We start from the raw sequence: 27,791 nt of genomic DNA, 5'->3' as shown, positions 1-27,791 counted from the left end.
AGGAAACAGAGGGTGCAAGTATGAAAACTCACAGGAGATTTTTAATTCAGTAAGGCATATCAGGGCTTGCAGTTACCATATGTTTTTTCTCTGATACTTTCCTTGCTGTCCTTTCCCTCTGCCCTTTGGTACAGTAAACAGCCAGCAGTGTTTGAAGAGTGTCCCAACAGGGAGGCACCTGGCACAGCATCGGCTCCTGCATCTCCTGTGCGTTCCTGGGTACGTGCTTAGGGCCGGCCTTCTGCTGGCAGCATCCTGCTGCTGGCTGGACGCACCGTGACAAAACACAACTTTTTACTTGGTAATTTTTGCCACTGACAGCATGCTGGTTGCCTTGTCAACAGGAGATGTTTTATAGGTCTCTGGAAGATTTGCAGCAGTGTCACTCAGCTGTTTGCTCTCCTGGTTGAACAGGTGCACGTGCAAGTCTTCGAAAGCTGGTGGGAGAAACCAGGATTCGTCCATCCCTTTCACAAAGGTTTTGTAACTATATGACCTTCTAACTAATTTTCCTGACTCCCTAATAACATACATATGTAATTAAATCTAGGCAAACAAGGCAATATCAAGCTGTGGGCATGAGAAATTGTGTAATACTATCAAATTGCCTTTTGTGTCCATGGTAGACCAAACCTTATTGCACCACGAACTTCCTTAAGATTTTACTTTTAGGGTGGGAAGAGAACTCCCATCTCAGGAAACCCATTTCCCTCTGGTAGTCCACCAAAGGCTGCTTTGGTTTCTGATTCAGCTCTGCAAATACTGTCTAGTGGCTTCAGACTGTGATGTGAAATTGGCTGGTATTTCCCCTGTGAAGGCTAGAGCAAGGGAGAGAAAACTAAAGTAGCTTGTCTTAGCCTAAGTCAGCAATATGGAGTTGGAAGTTTCTGTACATCCTTACAAAAGGTCCCTGCCTTATCTGTCTTGATATTTTGCTGGTTGCAAAACTTGCACATCCCATAGATGCAAATATTTTCCTGGGGTTGGCCCTGGTTGCCCAAGGAGGGTGTTTGTTCAGATTCTCATGCTTTGCAATTAATATAAGCTTCTCAACTCTGTGTGAGAGAAATAAAGGGAAGTGGTGCTAAGTGGTTTGTGTTTTTTTTTTTCCTCTCTCTGTGTTGTTGTTCTTCACCAGCTGGCTACTTTGAAAAGAGCATGTTGTGGTTTTTTCCTTAAGGAGCGACGTGTTGCTGCAAATTCAGCTTTGGAGAGGTTGTGGGAGCTTTTGTCCGCTGGCGCTGCAGCTGCTGCAAGCTGGGCACAGACAACACGTGGTGCTGTGGGTGCCCAGCCTGCCAGCCTGCTCTGCCTGCAGGGGATGCCAGCCCAGCCCACTGGCAGGATCCTTCTTTCCCACTGCATTCCCACACTCATTTGGTGGCGGCTGGGAGAGGCGAGTCCTTGCCTTGCTCCAGACCATGCAAGAGCAGCAAAGTTCACACCATGGGATGTTGTCAAAGGAATGAGAACTTGCTTCAAGTAAATACCTTTTCTCTGCCTCGTTTAGCTATGGCAGCCTTATCTTAAGAGGGCTGTATGAAGTGTGCTTGTCACGGCTCTGTGAGGCACCCACACAGCTCATGGAGATATCTTGTGTATTCTCTGCTGAGCTACTGGATGAAAAGTGGCTACTTGAGAGGGCAAATTGCCTCCATGGGTTTAAAAGAAGATATCTAGTTTAGACCTAGAGAGCACACTTCATGTTTAGGTACAGTGGAAAACCTTTGAGTGAACTTCATGAAATCTGTGTTCATTGTGGTTTTCAGAATACTCTCTGAACTTGCATTCGTTTTGTGCTCTGCAAAAGTAACAATTCCTTTTGAGGCTGTAGAATAAAGAATAAAACGCTAGCTTAAAGTGGTATGGAGGAGTGGTCACCATATAAAACTCAGCCAGGGCCATTGGCTGTGTTTCACAATGACCTTGGCCAGTCACACTGGTGTTGTCTTGTGACCATGCAGCCACTTAAAGGGAGGAAAAAAAGGGCAACTACAGAAACTTTTATATCTGCTCAGGGTTTTGACTGTCAGCTTAATTCAGATTTCCCGTTGGAGTTGACATAGTATGTCCTGAGTTTGATGAAAACTGAGGACGTGAGGGAAAATGAAGCCTGTGGAATGGCAGCCACCACTTGGAACAGTTTCTTTATGGAAGCTCTCCATTTGGGCAAGAAATATTAACCTACAATATATTTTCCTTCAATGCAGGTCTTCAACCTCTCTGTCCTAATCTTCAGTCTACAGGTGAAAGGCAATAATGGTAAATCCTAGAGCCTAATCAGCCTTTGATGGAGGGAGTTGATTAGGAGCAAGACAAGCTCTACTGTTTTAAAGGATGGATTGTGAGGCTAAGCTGACAAACTTTCAGTCTTCTGAGATCTATTTTTTCTTTGCAGTTGGAATAGGAATTTTTATCTTGTGTTAATATGCTCACATTACAAAACACTGCAGCTTGTCTTTTTGCTTGAGTGGTGCTTCAGGTTGAAGTTGGCTGGTTTGGCCTGTGAGATGGAGGTTTTCTGTGGGATTTTTCCATTCTTAGAACAAGCTTTTTGCAAACGCTTGATGAATTAATTTATTTTATTTTTTCAGTTGAAGTTCCTGTGTGGGAACAATGAAAGCTTTGTAGGAACTGTATCCTACACCATGCTGTGGCCTCGAAGGTTCATTGCAGGGACACACATGGTCCTCAGGGTGTTGCTTTCTGAAAATAAGAGGATTTTAAGGGAGAAACCAAGCAGCAGTTTATTTCTAGCTAGGTGTGAATGAAGTACAAGAGTGAGAGACTGCTGTGTGTTACTTAGGAGCCCTGAAAAACAACACATGGTGAGCTCCACTACCTTTGAGTGAAGAGGGAGCTTTATAAGCACATCACCCCTGTTCAAAATCTAACTGGTGGCTTGTCTCTGCCAGGCTCCTTTGAAGGTACATGATCATGTTTGAGATCTCACAATATTGGCAAGAGTGTAAAATTCAGAGTTCAAGTTTAAGCTCTGAAGTTCTTCTTCTAAGGAAAGAGAATTTTGTCATACCAAGGATCTGAAGAAATATGGATCCACAGAGCAGAGCCTCTTACTGCAGATACCGTTGTGGTTCTCTCCTCCCTTAAGGAAAAAAAGCCAAAGCCCAAACCACCAGAACTCTGAAAGTGATTCTTGTCCAAAAGTGAAGATTTTCTGTAGTTGTTCCAAATGACTGTTTCCTCAGGGGGATCATTTTCTTAGCTTGTGTGCAATTCTTTAATCCAGCTCAAAGCCCACAAGACAGATGGGGTCATGACAAGAGCCAGGAAGTTCACATGATCTTATTGGACTGGATCATCTTTGGCAGTGCCAGTTCACATCACCTGTCCATTTCTTGCTTTTTCCAAACCACTGGGAAAAGAAATAAAACTCTAGCAGCCTTGTGACATTAAGCATTACTCAAACACTCTTGCAATATTGAATGGTCAGCAAAGGGCAAATTTTGTGGGCGTGGGCAAGCAAAATTGGAGAGGAACCTCAGATCACGCATAAGACCAGGCTCCCACTACTTGAACAGTGCCTTCTTAGCTCCTCCAGTCTGTATTTATAGTAGCAGACCAAAAAAAGCCTGAGGGTGTGAAAAGGGATGATGCAGCCACCAGTATGAGCAAACTTAGGTCTCTTGGTGCACATCCCATCTCTATGTCCTCCCAGCCCTACCTGGAGCTGCTTTTAGTGGTATTTGCTGTAGCCCAAGAGGTAGTTGCATCAGCTTTTCAGTCCAGTTTTCAACCCCCCGTCCAGAGACCATGGCTTAAGTATCAGAGCTTCAGTTGTTGTGTCTTTGCTGGTGCTTGTGAGGTCACAGATGACCAGCTGAATAAAAGGTCAGGACACATTTGCTGGGGGCTGATGGCAAAGGGTCATAGCATGAAATACTCCCAGCAGTCAGGGATTTGCAGAGTGATGTAGGCCATGTAACAGATCTTCACACACACAGCATAGAGAACAGCATACAGAAAATATAATAATTTTGCTTGTAATAATAAAGTTGTATTGTTATGCGCTGGGGAATTGAAGGCAGATGCTTGGATTTTTCCCAGTGGGCTGAAAGGAGGTTCTGATTTTGGTTTATTTATTTATTATATGTTCAGCCAAAGAACTGTGAGTCAATGTGATTTTCACTGCTGGAGTTCCTGTGCTGTGGTCCCCAGGCATTGTCTAACAGATGCCTGTACCCACACAAGGCTGGATGAGCCCAGACACTGCAGACTTATTTTTGTCACCCTGTTGCAGAAACTCCTTAGGGAGCCTCTGCGTATGCTTAGGAGCCAGTGGTATGGGAAAGCCTCTTAGCAGAGGGTCCTGGGAAAGCACTCAGTTGCTGATCCCGGGAGCAAGTTCCCTGTGCCAGCACCATATGCAATTCCTCATGGCAGCCAGATTGCCAGGAAGGAGGAAACAACTCTGCCACCTCCTTTCTTCTTCTGCTTTATGATGGCTGAGTTTTATAGTTGCTCTGTAGGCACTCTGTGTGCCTCCCTGGCTGAACAAAGGCATATTTGTGCTTTCAAAGGTAATGTCAGTCTGCCTTGCTGCTATCTCAAGATGCAGGGAGGGATAAGTGCTCCAAATGGGCTAAGGTTGAAAATTAAAATAGACCAAGTGAGATCCTCAACCAGTGTCGATTGTCTCGGCTTTAGTGGCATCCGTGCAAGGACTCTACTTTTTGCCCTTTCCTTAGAATGAACCTTCAAGGTGAGATCTCAGTTGTGGGACTCACTTGTCTGGTTCTTACTCCTTTGCTTGGGCTGTCCTCTCCCTTCCTTTGGGAAGCTATAAACACTTGCACCTTGTCCATACTACACGCAGATAATGGCTTAGGGCTGTCAGGAGAAGTTGTCTTTGAAGTTCTGAGTTTGCCTTCTGTGCTTATTTTTTTCAGGTCAAATACAGAACTGTTTATACGAGCCTCATAAATGAATGCTGCTGTGTTTCTAAATGTCTCTGCAATGTGTGCTTCCTGGGTGTTGCAGAGCTGTGCTTGAGCAGCAGCACCAGAAAATCATGAGAGTCTGGGGGGAGATGGCTGGACCAGGAAAGAAGATGGGAAGCCATATATATGCATGTAAAAACAAGTGATGTTTATGGTTTTGGTATCTCATTTCTGAAAGGTGTTAGGGAAATCAGTGGTTTAAGAAGATAAAGATTTGAGTGTTGTATGGACAGCAGGGATAACCAGAGCTAGACATTTTCCAAAGAGAAAACTGGCGTAGGGGCCTCCTTTTTTTGCTTTTTAGATAATCTGGCAGGATGAGACCCTGCTCTGGGACCAGAGATGGTTTCCACTGAAAAGAGTAGAAGAAAGTTTTGGGCAGTGGAGAATTCCCAGTGATCTAATTGATGCCCAACCATCGCTTACACTGTCCTAATGAAGTTACATTACAGAAATTACAGTGCAATACAAAGTCCACAAGTCCCTTTTTTCTTTGTTTGGTTTGGGGGTTTTGTTTATTTGTTTTCTGGGGTTTTTTTGGGGGAGGGGGGTTTGTTTGGTTAAGGTGGGGTTTTTTTGGGTTGGTTTTTTTTGGTTGGCTTTTGTTCAAATGTGCAGGAGCTTTTCCTGCTGCTGCATGGGATTTGCCTGAGGACTTTACCATGCAGATGTTGATCTGTGATGGAGACTGCGTTGTCATGCCTGACAAAAGGATGCTTCAGCTTAGAAGGGCACCTGCAGGATCACATTGCCCTGTTTTACTTTTCCCAAGCTGTGACTCCTGCAGCTCATGTTTCAGATGTTTTGGGTTGTGCTTTGCATGGTCTCTTTCTGTGCTCTCAGGATAAATCTGGTGATAAGGACAGGATGTTACAAGTGTCAGCTGTGTCTGGTCACCAGGTGCTTGCCAGGGTAGTACCAATTGCATGCAGGTGTTGGTCTCTGGCCAACATCTCCTACTGAAGACATTCTTGGTCTAAAGACTTAAAGGTTTTCTTCTTTCTGATTGCATATAGGGGATTGTGTCCAGGCTCCCTTGCATCTCTCTTTCTATTCACTTCATGGACTTTCTGGCACTCTTTTCCACAGCAAGATGTCATCCCTGAAGCTCAGGGCATGGTTTGCTTCGTATCTGTACCTCTTTCAATCAAGCCAGTCTGGTTCGTGTGACTGGAGTGTTTGCCCGCTCTGTTGTGCCTGTTGCAAGTGACAACTTGAGGCCAGTGCTGCTCTTTGCTCCATCAGTTATTGATCTGTGTAGAGGAACACCTCAGTTGGGCAGGGCCTTTGCAGTTTTATGGCCATGTCAAATGCACTACCAAAGCCAGATCTGGATCTACACATTGCCTGTACCAGGGTTGTCCGAGGGACTGGAGTTGAGGGTTTCTACAAAGATGTAGGTACCTCTAACTTTTAGGCATGATCAGAGGGACTTCAAGCACTCTTCTGCTCTCAAGGACTTTCTTATTTGTGAATCAGCTTGTTGAACTCCAGTGTTGAGGAACCACATCTGACACAGGCTTGGTGTCTTGCATTTCTGTGGTTTCTTTTCAGCTTTACTTGGCCTGCAGATGCTGGCTGTGAGCCCACCCAAATCCTGCTTGTCGTTGTTGCTCTGGACTCCCAAGGAAGCTCTGGAAGGAAACCCCCCCTGGCTTTTGCTGATTGTGCAGGTCTGCCAGCAGATGCTGGACGCTGCGACGAAGGTGGTGGAGAAGGCTTTGTGCTCCTGTGCCCTGCACGCTCAACCACAGCCACTGATGAGCACGTGTTTTACAACAAAAGCTTAAATGTGGGAGAACAGAAATCCCCAGCTTTACCATGAGTTTCCTCTGTGACTGTCAGGAAGTCACTTAATTGTTGTGAATTCTTCATTGCAGGGTGGAGTTCCTTGTTCCTTTATCTGCTGTGCCAGTCATGTGTTGCTGAGGGTTGGGATATATGAACCTGTTTGGAGGCCACTCAGAGTTGAAGGAGCATGTCTCCTGTGTCCATTCTGTGATGCTTGCAAGACAGGAAGGATGAGTTCTTGGACAGTATCCCTTTGTTGCTCCAGAGCCAAAAGGGAAATGGCTTCATTTTCAGTGTGGAGAACTGCAATCCTCACATCTTCAGTCTTTTTCGTAGCAGGTCTGTGATTGACAGTGATGCACCTAACTCCCCCACAGCAACACTGCTTGGATTTTTTTTTTAAATCCAGACTTGTGCAGAGGGAGGGGACATGAGCATCACATCAACAAATCTGATGTGGCTGAGATTTACTATAAGCAGTGAAGTGAGGTTTGGGTAATTCAGGACCCCAACTTAATAAAGTTCTGCTGATCCAAACTAAAATCTTGCACTGTAACCTTTGGATGTTTCTGTTTCAGTCAGGCTGTGTGATGGTTTCCCAGCATTGTACACACAATGCATTGGTTGGTTCTGCATGGCTACAGACTTGGTTGTGATGAATTCATTCATGGCTGTTGAAGGGCTGGGTTTGGAGGTCTTCTGTGGACCTCTCTGCCAGCAGTGCTCACTGTCCCCATCCCTCTAGGCTGCAGCTCGCTGATGCTGCAGCTGCCAGGTCCATAAATCAGTAGCATGCCCCTGAATATCTGCTGCATAATGACTGATGCATATTCATGTTTGCTATGTTGTGTCACCCTGCTAATAATGTATCTTGGTGAGAAGGAGAGCAGGGACAGGGTCCCAGTAGCTGGTGCCTCCTTGCTTCATTTTATCTCCTCTTTCTGCTTCCACCTTTTCTTTGGCTCCCTAAGATACCCCCTCTCTTGCTTTTCTCGTGTATTTTCCTCAGCTGCTTCTCCCAGATGTGCTAAAGCAAGCCCTGCAGGTTTGCTTTTTGTTGTGGTGCCTTCTCCTCCATCCCTGCTCTGCTAGTAAATCAAGGTGTGTACCTGCAAAGGCCCTGCAAGGACTGAACATGGGAGGATGATTGTTATGTTTGAGCATGTAAATTAAAAAGGCCTCGTAATAAAAAGGCACTCTGGAAGTATCTGGTCTTGGCTGTTCCTTTGAGCTCTGTTTTTGAATGAGCTTTTATTGGTGTCCCATTGGGATTGGAAGGGCGAGAAGGAAACTCAGTTTTGGTCCCTCATCCCAAGGTGGACTCACCTATAACTCACCTGTGGAGAAGATGCTGTTGCACCTGTGCTGCTTCACCCTCTATCTTGAAAAATGAGGAGGAAGAAAAGTGCTGTACCACCTTTCCCTGGAAGAGATAAAATTTTGTAAGATCTGATTAGCAGCCTGTGAAATACCACATGTGAGAGAGGATGGATGGGGGCTGGCTCTTTCAGTACAAGATCCTAAGTGCTGTCCAGGGAAGCTGGGGAAGCCAACTTGGGTACTAACCAAAGTGTGTCCCGAGATCTGCCTGAGTGCAAGCAGCCAGGACTTGGGATCCCTCTCATTCCTGCTCTGTAGTCCTTCTTCTAGGGGGGACTTGAACCATTCCCAGAAGAGAAGACCCTATTTCTCTCTGAAAGCTCATTAGCCATCCAGAGAGTGAGTGCCACATGGGCAGGAGCAGACTGGGCTCCTACTGTCTCAGGATACTCATTTGTCCGCTTTTATGCTGCTGGCCAACATCTTCCACCTTTTATCACCCAAACCCAATGCCACTGGCTATCTGGAACTTTCTGCTGAAGGAGCTGTAGTGCAACAGGACATGTGCTGTGTGAACCATTCCATTCCTGGAGACTAGAGTTCACCAATTCAAACTCTTTTAAATCCTATTTTGCTCCAAAAACTGACCTTTCAAAAAATCTCTCAACCATTAAATGCTAAAAAACCAACAAAAAACCAATCACCTAAAAGCATTATCAAAAGATTTCTTGAAACTTCCCAGATGCAACTACCCTGTTTTCTTATCCATGTGTTTGCTGGTAAAATACATGTGTTAGGATTTAAAGCCAGCAGGAAGTTGAACAACCATACCTATTTCCATTGCAAATTCTTCTCAGTGAAAAGGGCTGGTATGCATTTCCTGGAACTGGTTTCCTAATTTTTCTCTGTCAACAGTTGTTGGGAGGAATAAGGAAGGATAGGGAAGGGAAGGAGAACAGAAAGCTCATAGGGAGAGTGTATTTCTTGACTCTAGGGTACTTTTTTTGCTGTGCCTTAGTGGTGCTCGGGTTGGGAGGCCCTGTTCTTAAGTGATGTAGGTGGCCACCTTATACCAGTGACTTCCCCCTTGCTTGTAGCTGGGCTTCAGGTGAGGAAAACAGCAGAGCCTGCCCCTCTGCTCTCAGCCCTACCTGCATCTCTGGGTGCTGATCTGTGCATCAGAGCATCAGCCACTCTGCTGGCTGCTTGTGCCCATGACCTAATTGTGATTTCATCAGGATAACTGGAGAGCAGGGCCTCTCTTACAGTATTCTGTGCTTTCCCACTTGATGTACCCTGCCTCCCCAATTGGCTCTGCCTTGGGAAGCTGAGTTGGGGATGAGCTGCCAGCTCTGACAGCCCAACACAAAGACTCAGCAGGAGACCAACAGCTTTCCCATCCAAAACTTCTGGGATTTTTTTTTTTGTTTTGTTTTGTTTTGTTTTGTTTTTTTTTTTTTTTTGTCTCAGGTGAAAACCCCACATGGGAAATCACATTGCCTGAATTTAGTTCCCAGCTTTACCACCATTGATGGCTTTGGGCCAGTCCCTTGGCTTGTTTGCATCCCCTTGCCTGTCTCTGCAGTGAGTAGGATGGTGTTTCTGTTCATGCATGGCCGCCTCCAGCTCTAGCACTGGGTGCTCCATCACTGGCAGCTCAGTAGTGAGATCTGAATCTGTCCCTTCTTGTGCTGTTGCAGCAGTGCCAGCACAACCTGCAACCTGCCCTAGCATGATGACAGGACATGGGCACAGGAGAGGCTGGACCTTTCCCCAGCAGCTGCTCCTTTCATCACCAGGAGGACCAGGCAGGACATACCAGGTACCTTAGGAAACCAGCCTGAAGACAGCATCTCTTGTAATTCCACACCATTACTGGGCAGTGTTTTCCCCAAAGCCTGATATTCTCTATTAGCTGTAATTACAGAGATCCACTTACATTGACGCTGCATACTCATCTGCTCCAAGTTTCTACTTCATTGCACCTTATATCTTGTGGGAAAATCAATACAATTTGGTACTGAGACTGGCAAGCCAAGAGATTGTTCAGAGCCTGGATTCATGGTTGTGTACCACGTGTTTTAACACTTAACATGTACTGTCATCTATAATGTGGGTCTTGCTTTAAAGTTTCCTGGGTACCTGTCTATCTTTTTATACACTCAAGATACACCACACTGCCTTTCATGCATCCAATTAGTGCCTGTAGGTGGGATTTTAATGTAAAGGAAAGTTAAAAGTTGCCTCTTCTCTTGAGCTCTGTTGTACAGAGTACCGTTGGTTTTTCTGAAAAAGGCTGGGAGGCCTGAGAGAAGCCTCTTTTCTAGGGTGAGGTGGAGGGTTGCCAACCCAGGCAGGGAAGTGTCTGCCTCTACCACCTGCTCAGCCCTGGGAGGCTGGAGAGGAGATGAAAGTGGAGTCCTGGCAGTTTGCAGCCTTCTGCATCTCCACAGTGAGAGCTTTTCCTCCTTCACACTGCTTCCCACACATGTTGGTATGTTCAACTCTAGGCCCTGAGTCCTGACTGCAAGATAGGAGTCCAGGATTTTTAAGTGTCTCACATTGTCCTGTCCTGCACTTCATGCCTTTGTTATCCATCTTTACCAACTTGCAGACACAACTCCAGTCTCTTTCCTTATGCAGGTTACTCTTGCTCATGTAGAGTCTCAAAGAGCACTGAAGTGTTGGGTCATAAATCACAAATGTAATTTAAAAACTGACTTCAGTTTTTTTCACATCACAGGCCCTGCCAGATGCAGAGAATTGTGACTTGGGTGCTACCACAGGTGGTCTCTCCCATCTGCATGTGATTTTTTTTTTTTTAAGGGTCTGTGTTCAGCAGTGGTGTGGGAGGTATAATTTGCTTGCATGTCTCTTTCACCCTTTCTGTGGGCAGCAGTTAACCCACAGAGCTGTGATTTCCCTCTGTGGAAGTTAGCTTGGAAGGTTGGTTCTTCTGCAGAGACTGTGGTGGGATGAGTAACTCGGTATCAGGGAGACAAATAGAGTAGTGGTGGTGGTGGGAGGTGAAGGTCCCACCATGATTCTCAAGCATATCCCAGCACCTTCCAGAGTTTCCTGACCATGCTGCTCCTTGTGCCCCATTCATGATGCTGGAGACATGACCATGAGCAGTCCTGACTTACAAGTTTCTGAGTTAAAGGGCCTGATCATCTTTCTTTGGAAAACAGTAATTCTGGTGGCCTGTATTGGGTGTGGAGAGTAGGGTGCATGAGCAATTTCTTCATCCAGAGGAAAGCTCTTGTGTAGCTGGTTTGTTCTCTGGGTTTATTGTGTTACTGACTGATTTAGGTTGTTTGCTATTTTGGGTAGTTATAGCTACCTACCAGTTGTTTTTCTTGGAATAAGCTGCCAACAAAGAACTTTTTAAAGAATATTTCCTTTTTGAGAGGGAAAGCAAGAACAGTGTAGTTGCACTCTCTTACTGCCAAAAGCAGGTGATTGCACAGCTTTGTCTTTTCCTTAAAGGTCTGACAGCTGAAGCAGGAACCAGGGAGCAGAGAACAGGTAGCGGCTTTGGAGAGGATGATACTGTCTTGTTTTCCTTTGCCCTTCCATATTTTCCCAAGCCTTTTGTGGTTGGGTAGTCTCTGGCAGAGGGGTTGTGTTGCCAGAGGTGCTTTGATGAAACTGTGAGGGCTGGGCCTGGTGCAGTGACCAGTCCATGCCTGTTCAAGGCTCTGTGCAAAGCTGAGGCTTGCACATTGCTGCTGGGAGGTGTTTATGGCTGCTGTGGAGAGCAATCCCTCCCTTCCAGACCTGCCTATCCCTCAGAGCTGCCTGCAGCTTTCTGCTGTTCTTCCTCACAGGTTTTTCCTTGAATGTGCATCTGTATTTTGAGCCTCCTACATTATGTCATTCCTTACCCCTTTTCTTCCTTTCCTCTGCAGCAGTATTTTTGTGCTCTGTCCCCTGGGACAGGCACAAATCTTGAAGAGCTTGCAGAGGATGGAAGAAGGCATTCTGCTCATTTTTGGCTTTTTTTCTTTTTTTCCCCTAATAGAAGACATTTATTATCTCCAAGTCATCTCTCCAAAGCAGGGCCAGTATTTGCAACTTTTATTCTCTTTGGCATCCCCTTCTCTGTTTTCATCTGTGAGGTGCACTGTCTGAGTTTGCAGGTATACAAGCAAGCCAACAACAGGCACAATTGGTTAGATTTGTAGCTCACTTGTTGATTTAAAAAGCAAAAAGTAAATTAAAATGAAGCATTGGATAGGCTTCATAACAGAGCATCGGCTTGCCAGCCTCAGCTCCCTAATCTCTTTGGGCTGGACAGGCCACAGAGAACATCAGCATTTTGATCCTTGAGTGGAAACAAAAGGTGGCATTTCACACCACTGGAGAGGCTCCTTCAGTCCCTCCACAGGCTGTGCTTTGTGATGTTGATGACAGTCTTGTGCATGAGCAAATGGAGGAGACTGGACAGTCACTGGGCTAAGCCAACAAGGTTTGTTTATCAATGCTCAGAGATCACCGAGTAGGATTCCTGATGTGTGGGTGTGGATGACTGCTGGTAGAAGACTGGCATGAGTGTTTTTCTCCTAGAGGACTGCAGACCATTTGTGCCTGCAGGGCGTCTGTGCTGAAGGGAAATAGAAGCAAACACAGCGGCATTTGTGGTCATATGGCTCCTCTTGACAGGGCTTTGGAGGAAAGGGTGCCTGGTCTAACATGAGCCCAAAGAGATTTCCAGAGTTGAAATTGACTTCTGATGCCTTAAAATGCAGAAATTCCCAGTGGGCAGGTGCAGTGATGGTGAATGCTCAATAATGAACAGCTGTAAAACTTGTGGCATGGCTGGCCTTACTACAGCAGCGTTGTGCAAAAATCTGTCTCTTGACTTGTTCAGTTGGCTTGGTGTCTGTCCTGGGAGGGGAACAAAGTGATGGGAAGAAACACAGACAAAGCTCTTTCAGTTAGTTATTCTGTTTGGAAGGATGTCAGAGGCTCCCTTGTGGTGAATGTGTTGGCAACCCACTGTGTATCCCTGCTGCTTGATGCCTGAGCTCTTGTGGGAACTCCCATGGTGAGATGGGACGTACTGATGGTGCTGAGCCCCTTGAGTTCCTTGCCTCATGAAGAAGGTCAGGTTGTTTGTTGCAGGACACAGCTGGATCTCTGGATAGCAGCTGTAGCCTTTATGCTCAGACCTACTTTAGGTCTTAGCCCTGTGACAGCTTCTGCCAAGCATCTTGGTCCTCGTTTCTGCAGGCAGGACCTCCATGCTGCCACCCAGCATGTGCAGGCAGGGGAGGTGCTGTGCCCTCTGCCCTCACCCATGCCTCCATCCCCTCCCTGTGAGACAAAGGTAGGATGTTGGTGTCCACTGGGGCTGGGTGCTTGCTCTTCCTGCTCGAGGCTGGCAGATGGCTCCTGTTTGCTGGAGCTGTGTGGCTCTGGCTACTGGGCTGGGAGCAGCTGCTGCTGCCAGGCGGAAGCACTCGGCGAGGCTTTCCTAGACAGCTTTGAACGGGAGCCAGGAGCCCTCTCGCTACAGGAGCAAATCCACGAGGTCAGGAAATGCAGCAGCTCCAGCTCCACGCTGGGGCTCTTGGCTTGGCACGCGGATCCCAGCCCTCCTCTTTCCAGACGGTGCTCCTGGAACTGCTCTCCTCCTTGCTGTCTCTCAGCTGTTGCTTGAAAGCCCTGTGTGTGGCTTTTGGGGGGTGTAGTAGTGGAGTGCTGCAGAGGTGATAAATTTGGATAGGGAAACACTAGATGGTGACCTGGATCAGACTTTCAGATCTTGAAGAGCTTGCAGAAGATGGAAGAAGCATTGTTCCTGCTCTGTGTGGGACTGGGAGGCTTTTGTGTTTCACTTTGTTATTTTGTGGTCAGCTGTGTGTGGGCTCTGTGTTGGCTGCTGAGCAATAGAAACTGGAAATCCTCGCATCAGGAGAAGCTTTCACAACCACCAACAGGCTGTGAACCTCCATCCGGTGTGTCACCAGCATGAAAACTGGGGTGTCTGTTACCGTCTCTCTGACAGGAACCCCACTCTCTCTTCCCTGCATCTGTGTTATAGGAAGCCAGAAACGTTGCTTTTGGGATGGTTTTCCTTGAACCAGCCCTTATAGTGGTGGTGGTGATGATGATGTTTTTGTGGCACTGAGGAACAGCCACCCCTGTATTGGCACTATGGGTGCATCGAAGAGCAGCCTTGCTCTTCCCATGTTCAGGAGTAAAAAGTGTGATGGGGGAGTTATGAGATGGTGTTGGTAAGCTTAAGGATAGAACCAGCTGCCCAGCTCTGTGGCAGATCTGCCATACTGAAATCTCTGCTTTCCCTGCAGCCTTTGGCTAGGCTGCTTCTTTCCATGGAATTTGCCCATGGCCTGGTGTGCTGTTGGGTCTGCACTTGAGGAGCTTGCAGTGGGGAAAGGAAGCAAGCTCCCCTGAGCATTGATTTTAGCCCACATTAACTGGGGCAGCTCTCATGCCCAGAGCTGTCCATCATTCCCCATGCTCTCACTCTGCATTAGGACATGTTTTACAGCAATGGTGTGGAGCAGCTAGGCTGGACCTGCCCTCCTTTGCGAGCCGCAGAATCTCTCCTGCCACTGCAGGGGCGAGGATGGCAGAGCAGTGGAGAGTTAGCTGAGGTGACAGCACCTTTGAGGGATGATGTCAGAGAGCAAACACCAGCATTGCAGAGCTCTTGCAATAAACTGTCCATGTGTGGGCCACAAGTGGGGAGTGGCAATGGCTTCTTCGCCCCCTTCATGTCCCCCATGACCCAAGAGGCAGGGAAAAAGAAGATGTGTGTTTGTGTTTCTGTGGAGAAGCCAGACCTTAAAACTCTGTGCTAAGGTGGTGATGTGCAGGGCTTGCTGGTGTGTGGCTGCCCGTCTGCTGTGCAATGGACCTCAGCCGGGGTCGAGACCAGGGGTAGACACTCAAGCTAATTTGGGTGACCACCTTGTCCCCCACCTCCTGCTGCTGTGTGCACCATAAAGCTGCTATGGCTGTGGGAGCCTTCCAGAGGAGTAGGCAGTGCCTTCCACTGGGGTGGTCTTGAGGGAGAACCCCCTCCTAGAGAACTTAGGTCTTCTCCTCCCCTGGGGAGTCAAAGCTTTTCTCACTGTCTCAGCAAGTCCTGCAGTTGTGCCTGGGCAGTTGGGCCGTTTTCCTTGAGCATCTTCATGGCACCTGCTTCATCTTCAGATGCAGAGCAAAGTCCATGTGTTTTGCTGGGGGATGGAGATCTCCTTGCTCTGTAATGAAAGGTGGGAGCAGTGTTTCTTCAGACCCCCAGGACCCTTCTGTGTTCAGCTGTGAAGCTGTTTGCTGATTCCCTCCCCAGCAGCTGTGCTGGTGGAGATGGTCAGTCCACATTTGCTCCTCAGTCCCCTTTTCACCCTGTTTCTTCCCAGAGAGGTGAGAGGCCTGGGGTGGGGATCTCTCTTGTCCCTGAGAAGCAGTGCATGTGAGAACGCCATGTACAGGAGGGCGCGCATTAACGGAGCAGAGCAATGTGTGTGCACAGTCAATTAGTGAGATCACACAGATTCTCTCCTGTAGCCTTGCTTTTGATCTCCAACTCTTCCCTGGCTGCCAGAACAGAGGCACATTGGACTTTCAGAGGAAGCAGGGTCACTCTCAGGAAGGCACCTAGGGTATGACATTATTTGCACTTCATTTCCCCCCATCATCACCACTTTTCCATCCACACTTTTCCAGGTGTTTACCTGCTTCTTCAGCACAGCAAACCAGAGGTCTTGCTTGGCATCATATTTGTCACCTGGCTGCTCTTCTGTACCCCCTCATTTGCCCTTCTGTAGGATTCTGGATGCTGAGAAGGGCTTGAGCTTTGTTCCCCTTTCTGCTGTCAAGACAGCAGCTCAAGAAAGGGCTTTGGCAAGAGGTGGTTGTGTCTGATTGCTCCCTGCTCCAGAGGGAGATGGAACTGTCTGGGTGGTTTAGGGTTACAGTCAAGTGAGGATTGAAGGCAGAAGTTCTGGCTTCTTTGCCATTAGATCTTTGCTGTGTTAGCAAATGCATCAGCTGTGGTCTGGGTCTAGAGCAGCCTTTGCTGGCACAGTTTGTAGCAGCTTCCAGAGTTTAGGAGCAGGGCTGACAAGCCTGGGGAGGAGGGTGGAGTGATTTAACTCTCTGAGGTGGGAGGAGAGGGTTCTACTTCCTGTGAGCACTGAAGGGTGTCTGACAAGGGGAACTGTGAGCTTGTCTTCCTGCTACCTGCTGCATTTTGGGTGGCTTCCCCTGAGCTTGCAGATGGTGGCTGAGAACGAGTATCTGACCCTGGAGTGACTTTCAGTGGGCAGGGGCTGCAGTCCAATGAGGGTGGATTTCTATTTAAACCTTTGGGTTTTGTAATCTTCCTGAGTTAGTTCCTCTTTCTCAGCAGACTTGGAGCAGAAATTTAAGGGAGGAGCTGGGGGGATGTGAATCTTCTGCTGCTGAAGGGCCATGGGAGGCACACAGCACTGCAGAAGTGTGGTTTGCTCATCCTCACCCTAACCATCGTTGTCACTCAGCACCTTTTGTGACAGCATCTCTTCCCGCTTGTTGGATGTGCCAGATTGAGCTCAGGGAGCAGGGATGCCCCTTCTGCAGTCCTTCCTGTCACAATAGTAGGACTGTTAGCAGGAGGACAGGCAGAGGGTGTGGATGTGCCACCATCTCAACCCTACTGTGTGGTTTGAGGTTTGACACAGCAATGAGGGTGAAGACATGGAGGTAACAGCATGTTTGGGCAGGGCTGGACCTTTTCCCCCGCTCTTGTGGGAATTGACATTCCAACCTCGTTGGCCAAGGGTTTCAAATCTATCTAAAGATTTCAGGTCATCAGTTTGAGATAAGGTAAAACCAGACTTCTTAAACTGGTTACTTTAGGGGTTGATGTACACAGCCTGTACCTCTTGTTTTCTCATCAGTAATGCTCTCCTACCTCTTGAAGTTTACTCAAGGAATCTGTGAAGTTTGCATCCAGATGGTCAGGCTGAAGGATTGCAACAGACCACAGGATGAACAGAGTTTTTGCATTTGGTTTGATGTATTATTTTGCCCATTTTAAAGTAACCTCTCTTAGCACAGTGACCATGTTTGTCCTTGCAGGTGGTGGTGCTCCTGGAAGTGCTGAGCTGGGGTCAGCTGGAAGATGACCGAATACAAGCTGGTGGTGGTGGGAGCAGGTGGTGTTGGGAAGAGTGCTTTGACGATACAGCTCATTCAGAACCATTTTGTTGATGAGTATGACCCCACGATAGAGGTAAGTGGCTCTGGGCATGGGGTCTGTCTGTCTGCATGTTTTCCACTTGCTTTTCTCCACCTTGTCTTCAACCCGGAGCATGCTCAGTTTGGTCTCAAGTCTGAACTTGAGCAGGGATGTTCCTCTGCTTTGCAGAGCTATTCTGAGTCACTATGTGTGTGTTCAGAGGTCGCAGAGACTGACTTAACATCTCCTGCAGAAGGGTAGTGGTGTCTGCTGAAGAGAGGTGACATGGGAGGCAGCAGAGACAGGCAGAGCAGGGCAGGGGCTGCGAGGCAGCACAAAAGTCTTCCTTTCTGATGAGATGACAATGTAGGGAGGGATTAAAGGTTTAGAATTGAAGAGCCATTTTGTGCCTGTGCTTCCATTTCTCCTCCCGTGAAATCAGAGTAAATGTATTGACTTTTTCTGCAGGATGTTTTGAGCTTTATTGATGAAATGGGTTTTATCAGAGCTTGGTTGTATTATGTATGTCTTGCAGTTTGAGCAAGGCGTGCTGAGCAGCTGAACTGTGGCTCCCAGAGTGCTGCCTCTGCTTCTTCACAAGGAGTTAAAGGCTGATGTGTGTGTCTCAGTCGGTGTGGATGGCAGCACTGACCTGTTTAGCTCAGCACCCTGCCTGAAGATGCAGGCAGGGACCCTATGGTCCTCACAGGCTATATGGGGGCAGGGGGGGATTCAGTGTTCAATATCCATTGTGATATTATTATTTTCTTTATTTTTCAAAGATATATCCCATTCTCCATCTGCTTTCACCATAGTTAGTGATGTGCTAATTAGCCTCTGCGTGACTTACACCTTTGTTGGGTGAGACGTAGGCAGTAGCCACTGCGCTGCACAAGGAGTAAAGTCCACCCTGGGAAGGCAAATTGCAGCTCTCTCTCTCTCTTGGACAACAGCCTCCCTGTCTGCAGTCCTAAAGGATTCTCTACCAGATGTGTATAAATGCAGCTGTGGTTTCTGCAGTTATTATTATCATAATGGCTAAAGGCCCCAGCTGGGATGAGAAATCTATTCTGGTAGGTGTTTTTTGTTTAGTCCCCACCCTGAAGAGCTTACAACTTACATAAACAAGGCAAGACAAGGCTTGGTAGAAAGGCAGAAATAATCTTACAGTCCTACAGATGGGAAGGAGAGAAAGCACTTAAAAAGCACGTGCTATTACATCATTTGGCCAAGGTCACCTAAAACATCCATGGCAGAGACTAGAATTTAATTTAGGGCTCCTGAGTCTCCTTGATTATGGATGCAATTGCCTTTGTCCCCAGCTCCTCTCCCCTCATGTGGCTGTCCCCAGTAGTATTGCATACTTTTCTCAGAAACCCATTCCAGGCTGTTTTTGCTAAAAGAGTGTTCATGGAGAGCACCCTCCCTGGGGAGACATCTGCAAGGATGCATCCTCTCTTGGACCTTAGGTGAGCAGAGGCAACTCCTACCCAGTGATGTGTTGGGTTTTGGCATCCTGTGGTTTTTGTCTCCAGCTGCCTGATCCCTGTGTGTACCCTGCAGGGAATTTTCTCCATGTAAACAGGCAGCAGGGAATGTAAACCCTGCATGGCATTTCCCAGCACACCCTCTTCACCCTACGCACTTCTGCAGTGCTCTGGGAGACGCCTGCTCTCTCCTCCACTGTTCACTCCAGCCCCATTCTGTTCTTCTCCTCTTCCAAAAGCTGCCACAAGCTGCTCTTCAGCCCTCTCACCCCTGGTACTTTTCCACCTGTGGGTACCACCAGCCCTGATGCCTTTGCTGCTCCCTTGGTTGTACCCTGCTTTCCCTGCTACCCCGGCCAACTCCTGATTCATTTCAGGGTGATTCCTTTTAATTATGCTTCATTTTATGGGGATTTAAGAGACCGAGAGCTACCTGCCAGCCATCCAAATGTGACCAACAAACCACCTTCCTGTGACTAAGCTGCTTTGGATCATGCCCAGGAGCTGACTATGACTGTTCAGACAGCTAACAAGCAGCACAGCAGTGCTGAAAAGAGCAGGAAAAAAAGGGGGGGGAAAGATGATACGTGCATGGAGCAAAGGCGTTGCCCGCTGCCCACATGGATTGAGCACAGGCTGTGCTGCTAAGGGGGGTGCAAGCAGATTGGGGTGCACTGTGATGTTCCCCAGAGCAGGAGGTGTGCAGGTTTGTCCCCTGTCTGGGGTAGAGGCCCTGACTGGGGGTTTGCTCCCCTCCTACCCTCCTGATTCACCAGTGCAAATGTTTGACTCTGTAACTCCACGCTGTCCACCCCGCTACAGCACACTCTCACAGGCCAGCTCTTGGGCTGCCAAGGAGCCTTAGGACCTTTGTTTTGGGAACAGGAGGGCCGAGGCAGCAAAGAAAGGTATGCCACTGGCATTGTCCCATGGTGAATAAGCAGGGATGGAATAGAGAGTTTCACTCTGTTGAGCAATTCTTTGGTTCATCTTCCAGCTCTTAGCAGCTAGCTAGTAATGGGCTGCCCAAACCTCTGGTCATGTCCTGACTGTAGTGCTTAGCAAATGGGCCTCTTGGCCTGGTCCTCCAGCACAGCTGGGATGCTCCCGGCATCCGCCTGGGATCTTGAGTCTGAACCCCAAACAGATGTTGTTTCTGCTGCCTGGCACTTCACAGCTGGATCTGGCTGCATTCCCCCCTGCTCAGGGTGGGGTGGGACATGCAGGGCTGCAGAGAAGGGCTGAGGCTGCAGGGTGCTGCTGTGGGCTAGTGGCAGCCATGTCACCTGGTCGTGTGGCAGGGACAGCTGAGCTGCCATCCTGAGCTTCCTGGGGAGGGGGAGATCTAATGAAGCTGTACACAAAGAATTGATGGCAAGAGCTTGTCCCCTTCCTTTGCAAAGCATCCTCTGCAAGATTGTTTTATGTCTCTGCCTTGTAAGCCAGCTGGCTGGCCTTATGGGTATCCTGTTGATGATCTGAGCTGAGGTGTAGGATCTCTTCTGTGTCGGCATGCCTGGGTGCTGGTGAAGCATCCTGGAACTAGGGACTTGCCAGTTCACTGTGAACGAGCATGCTGAGAGGGTGGTCCTCTGTCCCAAGCCAAGGTGCAGAGGTGGGAGGATGCTTTGTGGGGCAGAGAAGGCACTCGGGTCCCCTTGCACAGAGGAGGCTCCAGATACATTATTGATTAGAAATGGGAGCACATTCCTGCAGGGCAACCTGCCAGTTGCCTTCAGAGCAGTTGGCTGAAAGCCAGCCTTTCATTCCATGCTTATTCTGGATGGGTCAGCAGTCCACTTTTTGGGAAGGCACAGCTGAGAAGGTCATGGCAGAGCAGATCTCATCTCTGATTTCACAGCCCTCTCTGCAAGGTGAGGAAAGACTTTAATTAGCCCCAGCAAATGACGTTGTTGTAATGAACCAAAGGATGGAGGCCATGTTGGCCCTATATCCCTTTCTGTGCTGCTGCCGGTCCTGTTGGTGCCCTTTGCTGCGTCAGCTGTTTGTCTGCAGACCTGCAAAGCTCATCTGATAACATTGTTGTGGTCGTTGGAAGAGCAGCCGACATCTGAATTAATTTAAACTGCAGCCGTGGCCTCTGCGAGTGGCTGCAAAGCACTGTGTGGTTGTACTGCTGACTTGTACCTTTTTCATACCTTTCATTTTGGCTTCCTTCTCTTGCTGACAGCTGAGGATGCTGCACTGTCCACAGGGGATGGCTACTGGAGAGGGATAAGGGATGTCCTCTGTGCAGCGCTGCCCCACAGCATCGCTGCTGATGAGACTGAGCTCAGGAAGAAGCATAGTGGGGAGGAGCTGTGCTTTGAGGAGCCTGCTGTGAAAATGAAACCTCTGGAGGGGTGCTCTGGGTGATTTCCAGACCTTCTCACATCTATGACAAGTTGTGATTGCCTTTGCTGCAGGGAAAACCCCCAACTTCAAAGGACCTGCCTGTATACTTCTTACCTCTCATGGAGCCCTCTGGGCACAGACAGGTTTTGGGAAACACCCTGTTCATGGTGTGATTTTATTTTATTTTTTTCTCATGTTTAAAGAAGAGGTTTACCATCAAACCCAGTCTGAAATCTTACTGATGGCAGTATTGCCTCTGGTGCCTGATTTGAGATGCATTGGAGGCACTGGATTTCCAGATTATCTTAAACACCTTCCAGGCCTGCAGATCACAGATAGTGACTGGAAGTCCTGGCTGGCCAGAACTCCTTTCCTGAGTGTCCTTCCTCATCCAGCAGAAGGCATTGGAGCTGAGACTAAACAATCTTAGGAAATACTTGTTGAGGGCTATGTGGTATAATAGAAACAAAGCTGCACCTGGTCTGCCAGCGGCAAGGCTGGGAATGGGGAGAGCATGCTGGGAGCTGTCTTCTCTGTGGTTCTGACAGACAAGGAGAAACCTGCTTAGTTGCTCCCTTTTTCCTTTGTTTTTTTTTTTTTTTTTTTTTTTTTTTTATTTTTTATTTTTTATTATTATTATTATTTTTCCTTTCCCTCCCATTTTTGAGACTGAGTTGTCTCTAATGGAAGCTGAACACAGGCAGAGCATGACATGGCATCTTCCTAGGGATGCACTCGTTGCATCCCTTTGTTTAGCCAGATCCAAGCCCTCCCTTAATGCATCCTCCTTCCTTCCTTTGCCTCTCCTGGCCTGCAGGATTCCTACAGAAAGCAAGTAGTCATCGATGGAGAGACCTGTTTGTTAGACATCTTGGACACTGCAGGGCAGGAGGAGTACAGTGCCATGAGAGACCAGTACATGAGAACGGGGGAAGGATTCCTGTGTGTCTTCGCCATCAACAACACCAAGTCCTTTGAAGATATTCACCAGTATAGGTCAGTATCCTGGGAAGGGCCTTTCCCTCTTGCCCTGTGCAAAGGAGAGGCCTTGCTGCTGCACTCTCCTGCCCACCCTTTTAGATCAGGCCCCATAGTGGAAGCACAGACTGCCAGCAAAGACAATTAGCTCAAGTGGCCATTCCCCAGGGAAGAGACAGCGCAGACGGCTAATGTCAGTGACTCCAATAAAACCCTTCCAGAGGGATTGCTTGTGGCCTTTGGGGACCTGGTAATGTAATGTTTAAGTGTTTATGGTGACTAAAGAGAGAGCTGATCCTGTATGACCCCCCTCCCTTCCTTCCCTAATTAGTGGAATTGCTTTGTTAGTGCAATCGATCTTTGCGATTTCTGCTGGCCCCAGAGCTGGGAGGGGAGGCTGGAAAGGACAGGGAGAGCTGCTTGCCCTGCTGTCCACTGGCACGACCAGGCTGTGATCTTCCAGCTTCACACATGTGGGGAGAGATTCCTGCCCCACTGGAGCTTGGTTTCAAGCAGGGCAAAGATGGAGCAGAAGGGGAGTCAGGGCTCCAGTGAGGTGATTTGCCCAAGCAGATGTATGGGGAAGTGGTGATAAAGCAGGCACACCGTCCCAGTACCATCCCAATTCTCCTCTCTGTTGATATCATCCCTGCAGAGCTGAAGAGTCAAGGGGGTGATGTAAACACAGCAGGAATCTTCCCTATTTACCCCGATGCTACTTTAGGGAGGGACTCTGCTCGTGCCTTTTTCTGAGCCTTGGCTGCGATGGCAGGCACTTGCAGGAGATGGCTCTGCCTGTCCCTGCTCTGTCACTGCCCACAAGGGCAGTGTATCCCTGTCCCTCATCATAAACCAGGGTCCCAGTAGTCCTGTTGTTTCGAGGACAGGCACATCCCTTCCTTGCTCCGTAGTTAGAAGTGCTGCTTGGAGCTGCTGACATGTTTCAGTCTCACCCAAACGGCTGTTCAGTGTTATAGCTGCACAGGTGAACTAATTTGGCCTCTTTCAGCTGAACCAAAGGACAAAGGAAGGGATTTTCCTAAAGCACCTGAGGGATTGAGCAGCATTCATCCTTGTGCTGGGGCTGGTGCCTGTGAATTGCTTGCAGGATGGCTTGATTTCAAGCCATCATGATGTAAATCACTAGCTTTCATCTCCTTTAGCCTGTGCTCTTTGTGTTTGTACTTTTAAAAGAATATTCCCCAGAGAAATGCTCACTCTCCCTGGTTAGTAACCATTTGGAGGTATCTCTTTTCAGCTAAGTGTAGCCTGTGCACTAAATTTAGTACTTGCATTTGCTGATCAGGATGTTACACAGAACATTTTAATGGCTTTATGGCATATCATGCACATAGTCAGACTTCATTTCTATGTTCTACTACATTAGAAAAAGATGATTGATTCTTCTGCGCATGAATGTCCAGCTGCCTTTGGATGGAGATTTGCATTCAATTAAAATACAGAAATTGGCATTTTAAATCTTTTATTTGTTAAATTAAAACCATATTAAATGTTCTGGACCCATGAGCGAAAATAAAAAAAGCTGTTTTGCATCTGAAGTTAAATGATTTATTAAGCAAAGGAAGTTATTATCTATCAGAAGGGAATTGAATGGATTTTTTGTGGTCATAATGGCCTTCAAGATTTTTAGGAGTGATAGATCTCATCCTCGCCCACCTAGTTTTAGATCCAATGTTGGAATGAAGAAGTGAGCATTACAGCTTTTTTAGTTCCCAGTTGGTTTCTCAACTTTGAGTGACCTGAACTAAACTGAAAGGGAGCAAATACTGCCTGTGCATCTGCACAAAAGGTTACAGCTGCCAAAAGCTGCTTTATCAGCTCAGCAAATTCTGGTTGCAGGTGATTTTTTATTTTTTCCCCCATTTTGGGGGGATTACTTGATATAAAATGGTGGAAATAGCACAGGTAACTGCTTGAGAATTAATTTTTATTTAACTTAAACTATCTTAAGCTCATGTCTTAATATAGACTGTCATAATTCAAGTTGTTTTGTAAATAGCTGCAAGCAGAAGTATTTCATTTCCAGAGGTGCCCTGTTTTGCAATTTACTCATTTGTGTGCCATAGTTATTTACATTTTCCTGAAAGCTCAACACAAGGCATTCAACAGGAGCGGGGGTAGCTGTCAAATCCTAACAAAGAAACTGGCAGGGAGTGTTCTGGATCTGCTCCTTCACTTCTTCACACCACCTCCTTCTGCAGGGAGCAGATCAAGAGGGTGAAAGACTCAGATGATGTCCCCATGGTGCTGGTGGGGAATAAATGTGACCTCCCTGCGCGGACAGTGGAGACCCGGCAAGCGCAGGACCTGGCCCGGAGCTACGGGATCCCCTACATAGAAACGTCTGCCAAAACTAGACAGGTAGGAGGAGACTTTAAAACAAAAGGCTCTTTTTCTCTTTTTTCCTCCACTGCTGCCCTGGAGGGGGAGGAATGGGCAGGCACCACCTTGCAGACAGATGGGTGTGAGGGCTGGGCTTAGTTGCTTCCTCAAGGCTAAATGCTCCCTCCCTCAGGATGTTCCCTCCCAGTCCAGGCTTGAGCCTCCCATCACGAGAAGTGCATCATCGTGCTGTGGCAGCAGTGAAGAGAAGATGCCTTCTCAGGGCTTTCTCCAAGGCTCTGGAATAACCTCCATAGTCACTGCAAGTCAGCTAAGCTCAGGTCATTTGGTTAACCTCATCCATGGTCTATTTTGGCAAAATATACCAGTGCTGAAAGGACCATGTGGAGCTCCCAGAGCACAGAAGTGGAAATGGAACAGACACCTTCAATGGCCTAGTGATGGCTTTTCTCTTGGGTGGTAGACCTCATTCAGACTGCTGAGAGCTGATAAATCTCAGGGACTTCAGAGATCCTTATCCTGACAGTTGCTCATTCAATTTTGCTCTCTGTTTGAGGGCCACACTCAGGTCCTTGTTAGTCTTCCCAGCTTGGTTCTGTACCTTTACCTCTGCAGTCTTCACTCCTGGACAGTGTTAGGGACACCTTGCTGCGGAGCAGAGCCCTCTCCTCTCTCCACTGTCCCTCCTCAGAGGGGGCAGCTGCTTCAAGCCCTGCTTTTTCCCCAGGGCGTTGAGGATGCCTTCTACACCTTGGTGCGGGAGATCCGGCAGCACAAGCTGCGCAAGCTGAATCCCCCGGACGAGAGCGGCCCCGGCTGCATGAACTGTAAATGTGTGGTATCGTGACTATGGTAAGTGCTGGAAGCAGCACATGAGGTGCAGTGGGGAAATGTTGGAAGTGGGGCAGGAGGTGGGTGCAGATGCACTAGCCAAACAAGTGCAACAGGATCAGTTTCAGCAGCAGGAATTGTTTAATGAAACACCTTTCAGATTGATAGAGCGTTTTTCTGTGAAAACGTAGATAAGTCAAAATTCCCACTTCCCTGAGGAAGTATGTGGCAGGAAAGGGTTGTTTATTTCTCCCCCTCATTTTGTGCAACAAAATTCTATACAACTGAGTATTTTAAAAAATAATAATTTGTTGTGCTTTCCCCAGGAAAGCTTTTTCCCATGCTGCTGTTCTGAAAGAGGAGTTAAGCTGGTGTTGAAGGTGTACAGATCACTGCATGCTCACTAGACTGACTCTAGAAGGGTTCAGATGAAGAGCTGGCTGGGTGCATTGCCTCCTAATGCACTCACATAAATTGCCTCATCCTAAAGCTTTAGAGCAGACCTGTCTCGCTGTGAAAAGTCCTGTGCTCTTCAGAAGAGTTTTCCCCATTAGATAAATCCCCTGGGCTATTTGGAGCTGATGCAATGTTGAGAATTAGCCATAAGGGGGCTGTTTGCTTTTATAAATTGTGTGTGCTGGAGCCAGAAACAGTATTTTTCAGATTGTTTATGTTCACTTGCCTGTTTTCTTTCCTCTTTTTTTTTTTTTTAATTATGAGTTTATTTAAAACATTGCTGGATAGCAGTCAGGGAGAGTTCCTATTATTGTCCCTGCATGTACTGGCTGGCTTTAAGTGAAAGGCCTGGGAACATCTGTCTGTGTAACCTTCATGGCAGAAGGTTAGAGAGGGGCAACTAGGGATGAGTCCACCAAGGCGATCAATATCTAAGGACATCTGGGACAAATGCATGCATGAACATTGCCCTTCATGTCTTTTGGGGATTCTCTCAAGCACCTGGACTGGCCCTTTACCCCTATAAATAACTGCTGGAGTCCTAAAGAGAAGTGCACTGTATCTAGAGATGGCGTTAAGTGGGTCTCCTGAAGGTGGAGATGAACAGCAGGTTTCCTGTGATGCTTTTTGAGCTAGAAGCCATGAGCACAGCAGAGCTCTTCCTCCTGCCCCCCACTCCCAAGGAAAAAAACCTAACAAAACAGTGCTGGCAACGTTTGCTTCCTATGAGCAAACATCCACCCCAGAGCCCCACCCCTCCCTCCCAGCCGAGGCGTGTGAGGTCGGCTGGGGGCCGAGCTGAATGCTGTGCCCAGCACACTTATCACTGCTAAGGGAGATTTTCCAGATGTTTGTGTCCTCCAGATGTTCAGGAGCGTTTCCTCCGGATGGGGATATGAGCTCAAGGCTTGTTTCCTGCTCTGGCTCACAGCTGACAGCATGGGCTTGGCAGGCACTGCTGCTCCTTACAGCGACTGCCAGGAGCCCAATCCTTGGCACAGCCCAGTAGCAGCACCAGCTTGGGCAAGAAGGGCTGGGAAAGGGTCACTTGGAAACACTCCTCTCAGTTAAGAGAACATGGCCTGCAAGTTGCCTGTGTCTTTTTCTGCTCAGGCAGAAACTGGAAACCAGACATCCCAGCTTAATCTAGCTGCAGTGCCCAAGAGCAGAGAGGGAGGAACATCAAGGCACAAAAGGAGAAGTGAGGCAAAGACATGCTGGGATTTGGGGAGAAGAAGGGTGGGTGTTGCGGCCAACAAAATTTGGCTGCATGTGCCCTGGACTCATTTTGTGGTTCCCATCATCGCTGGAGGAGGTGGAAAGATCTTGCCAAACAGTGCCCCTTCCCACAAGGAGGTTCAGAAAGAGGCAGAAGCTCTGGTGAGGTGCCCAAAGCTCACCCATCACTCCATCGACTCCAAGACCTGTTCCCTTCAGCACATGTACAGATGCTTTGCTAAGACAGACCCAGACCTCTAAGACCTGTGTAGCCTTTTTGCTCTGTGGACACGAGCAGGGTCATCCCCAAATGTGAGGGGAGAGTACTGGGAACAGCCCTGCTTGTTCTGATGGGGAATGAGTGCTCATGAGTGTCCTCTTCTGTTTCAGCTGTCTGGACCGTGTCTTGGCGAGGTTCCCACTGTGCAGTGTGCAAGGAAAGAGGTGAAGCAAAGGAAGCAGCAAACGGATTCAGAGGAGGAGTACTGGGGGGGAGAGGAGCAGGACGAAGAGGACAGGGGGAGCATGAGGCCCTCCAAGGACTATCTCGCACTTCACCCAAGCCTGTGGCAAACAACTTTTTTTTTTTTATCCCCATCCCCTCATCCTTTGGCCTCCTCCCACCCCAGCAACTGTACAAAGCCACAGATTGAATCACAGTAAATTATTATTTGATCGTCTCAACAAATCACCTTGATGGCTGTGTCCTCCTTCCAGAGGCTGCTGCTGCTGGTGCTCTGGAGGGATCGCTGGTGGGATGGTGGGGAGGAAAGGGTGCTGACATTTTCTCTCCACAGACCAAGGTCATGCTGTAGATCATGGAGGTGATCA

At 48.0% G+C, this 27,791-nt stretch overlaps 1 protein-coding gene and 1 long non-coding RNA gene across 2 annotated transcripts in view; one reads left to right on the top strand and one right to left on the bottom strand.

Moving 5' to 3' along the window:
* Positions 1-27,642, top strand: part of HRAS (HRas proto-oncogene, GTPase) — a 39,732-nt gene extending 12,090 nt beyond the window's left edge. Inside the window, exons 2-6 of the mRNA XM_064714607.1 lie at positions 17,172-17,325; positions 21,931-22,109; positions 24,314-24,473; positions 25,183-25,307; positions 27,351-27,642. Coding sequence (XP_064570677.1) covers positions 17,215-17,325; positions 21,931-22,109; positions 24,314-24,473; positions 25,183-25,302 — 570 coding nt within the window. The 5' untranslated portion in view covers positions 17,172-17,214 and the 3' untranslated portion in view covers positions 25,303-25,307; positions 27,351-27,642. The remainder of the gene's footprint in view (positions 1-17,171; positions 17,326-21,930; positions 22,110-24,313; positions 24,474-25,182; positions 25,308-27,350) is intronic.
* On the bottom strand, positions 34-27,791 carry LOC135448520 (uncharacterized). The gene is made up of 3 exons (XR_010440482.1): positions 27,653-27,791; positions 8,090-8,175; positions 34-437 (listed from the first exon to the last, which is right to left on the bottom strand). It is a non-coding gene; the product is annotated as an uncharacterized LOC135448520 (long non-coding RNA).

This window comes from Zonotrichia leucophrys, chromosome 5 (assembly GCF_028769735.1).
Source record: "Zonotrichia leucophrys gambelii isolate GWCS_2022_RI chromosome 5, RI_Zleu_2.0, whole genome shotgun sequence".
Taxonomy (NCBI): Eukaryota; Metazoa; Chordata; class Aves; order Passeriformes; family Passerellidae; genus Zonotrichia; species Zonotrichia leucophrys.
This window is presented reverse-complemented; position numbering and strand designations above follow the sequence as displayed.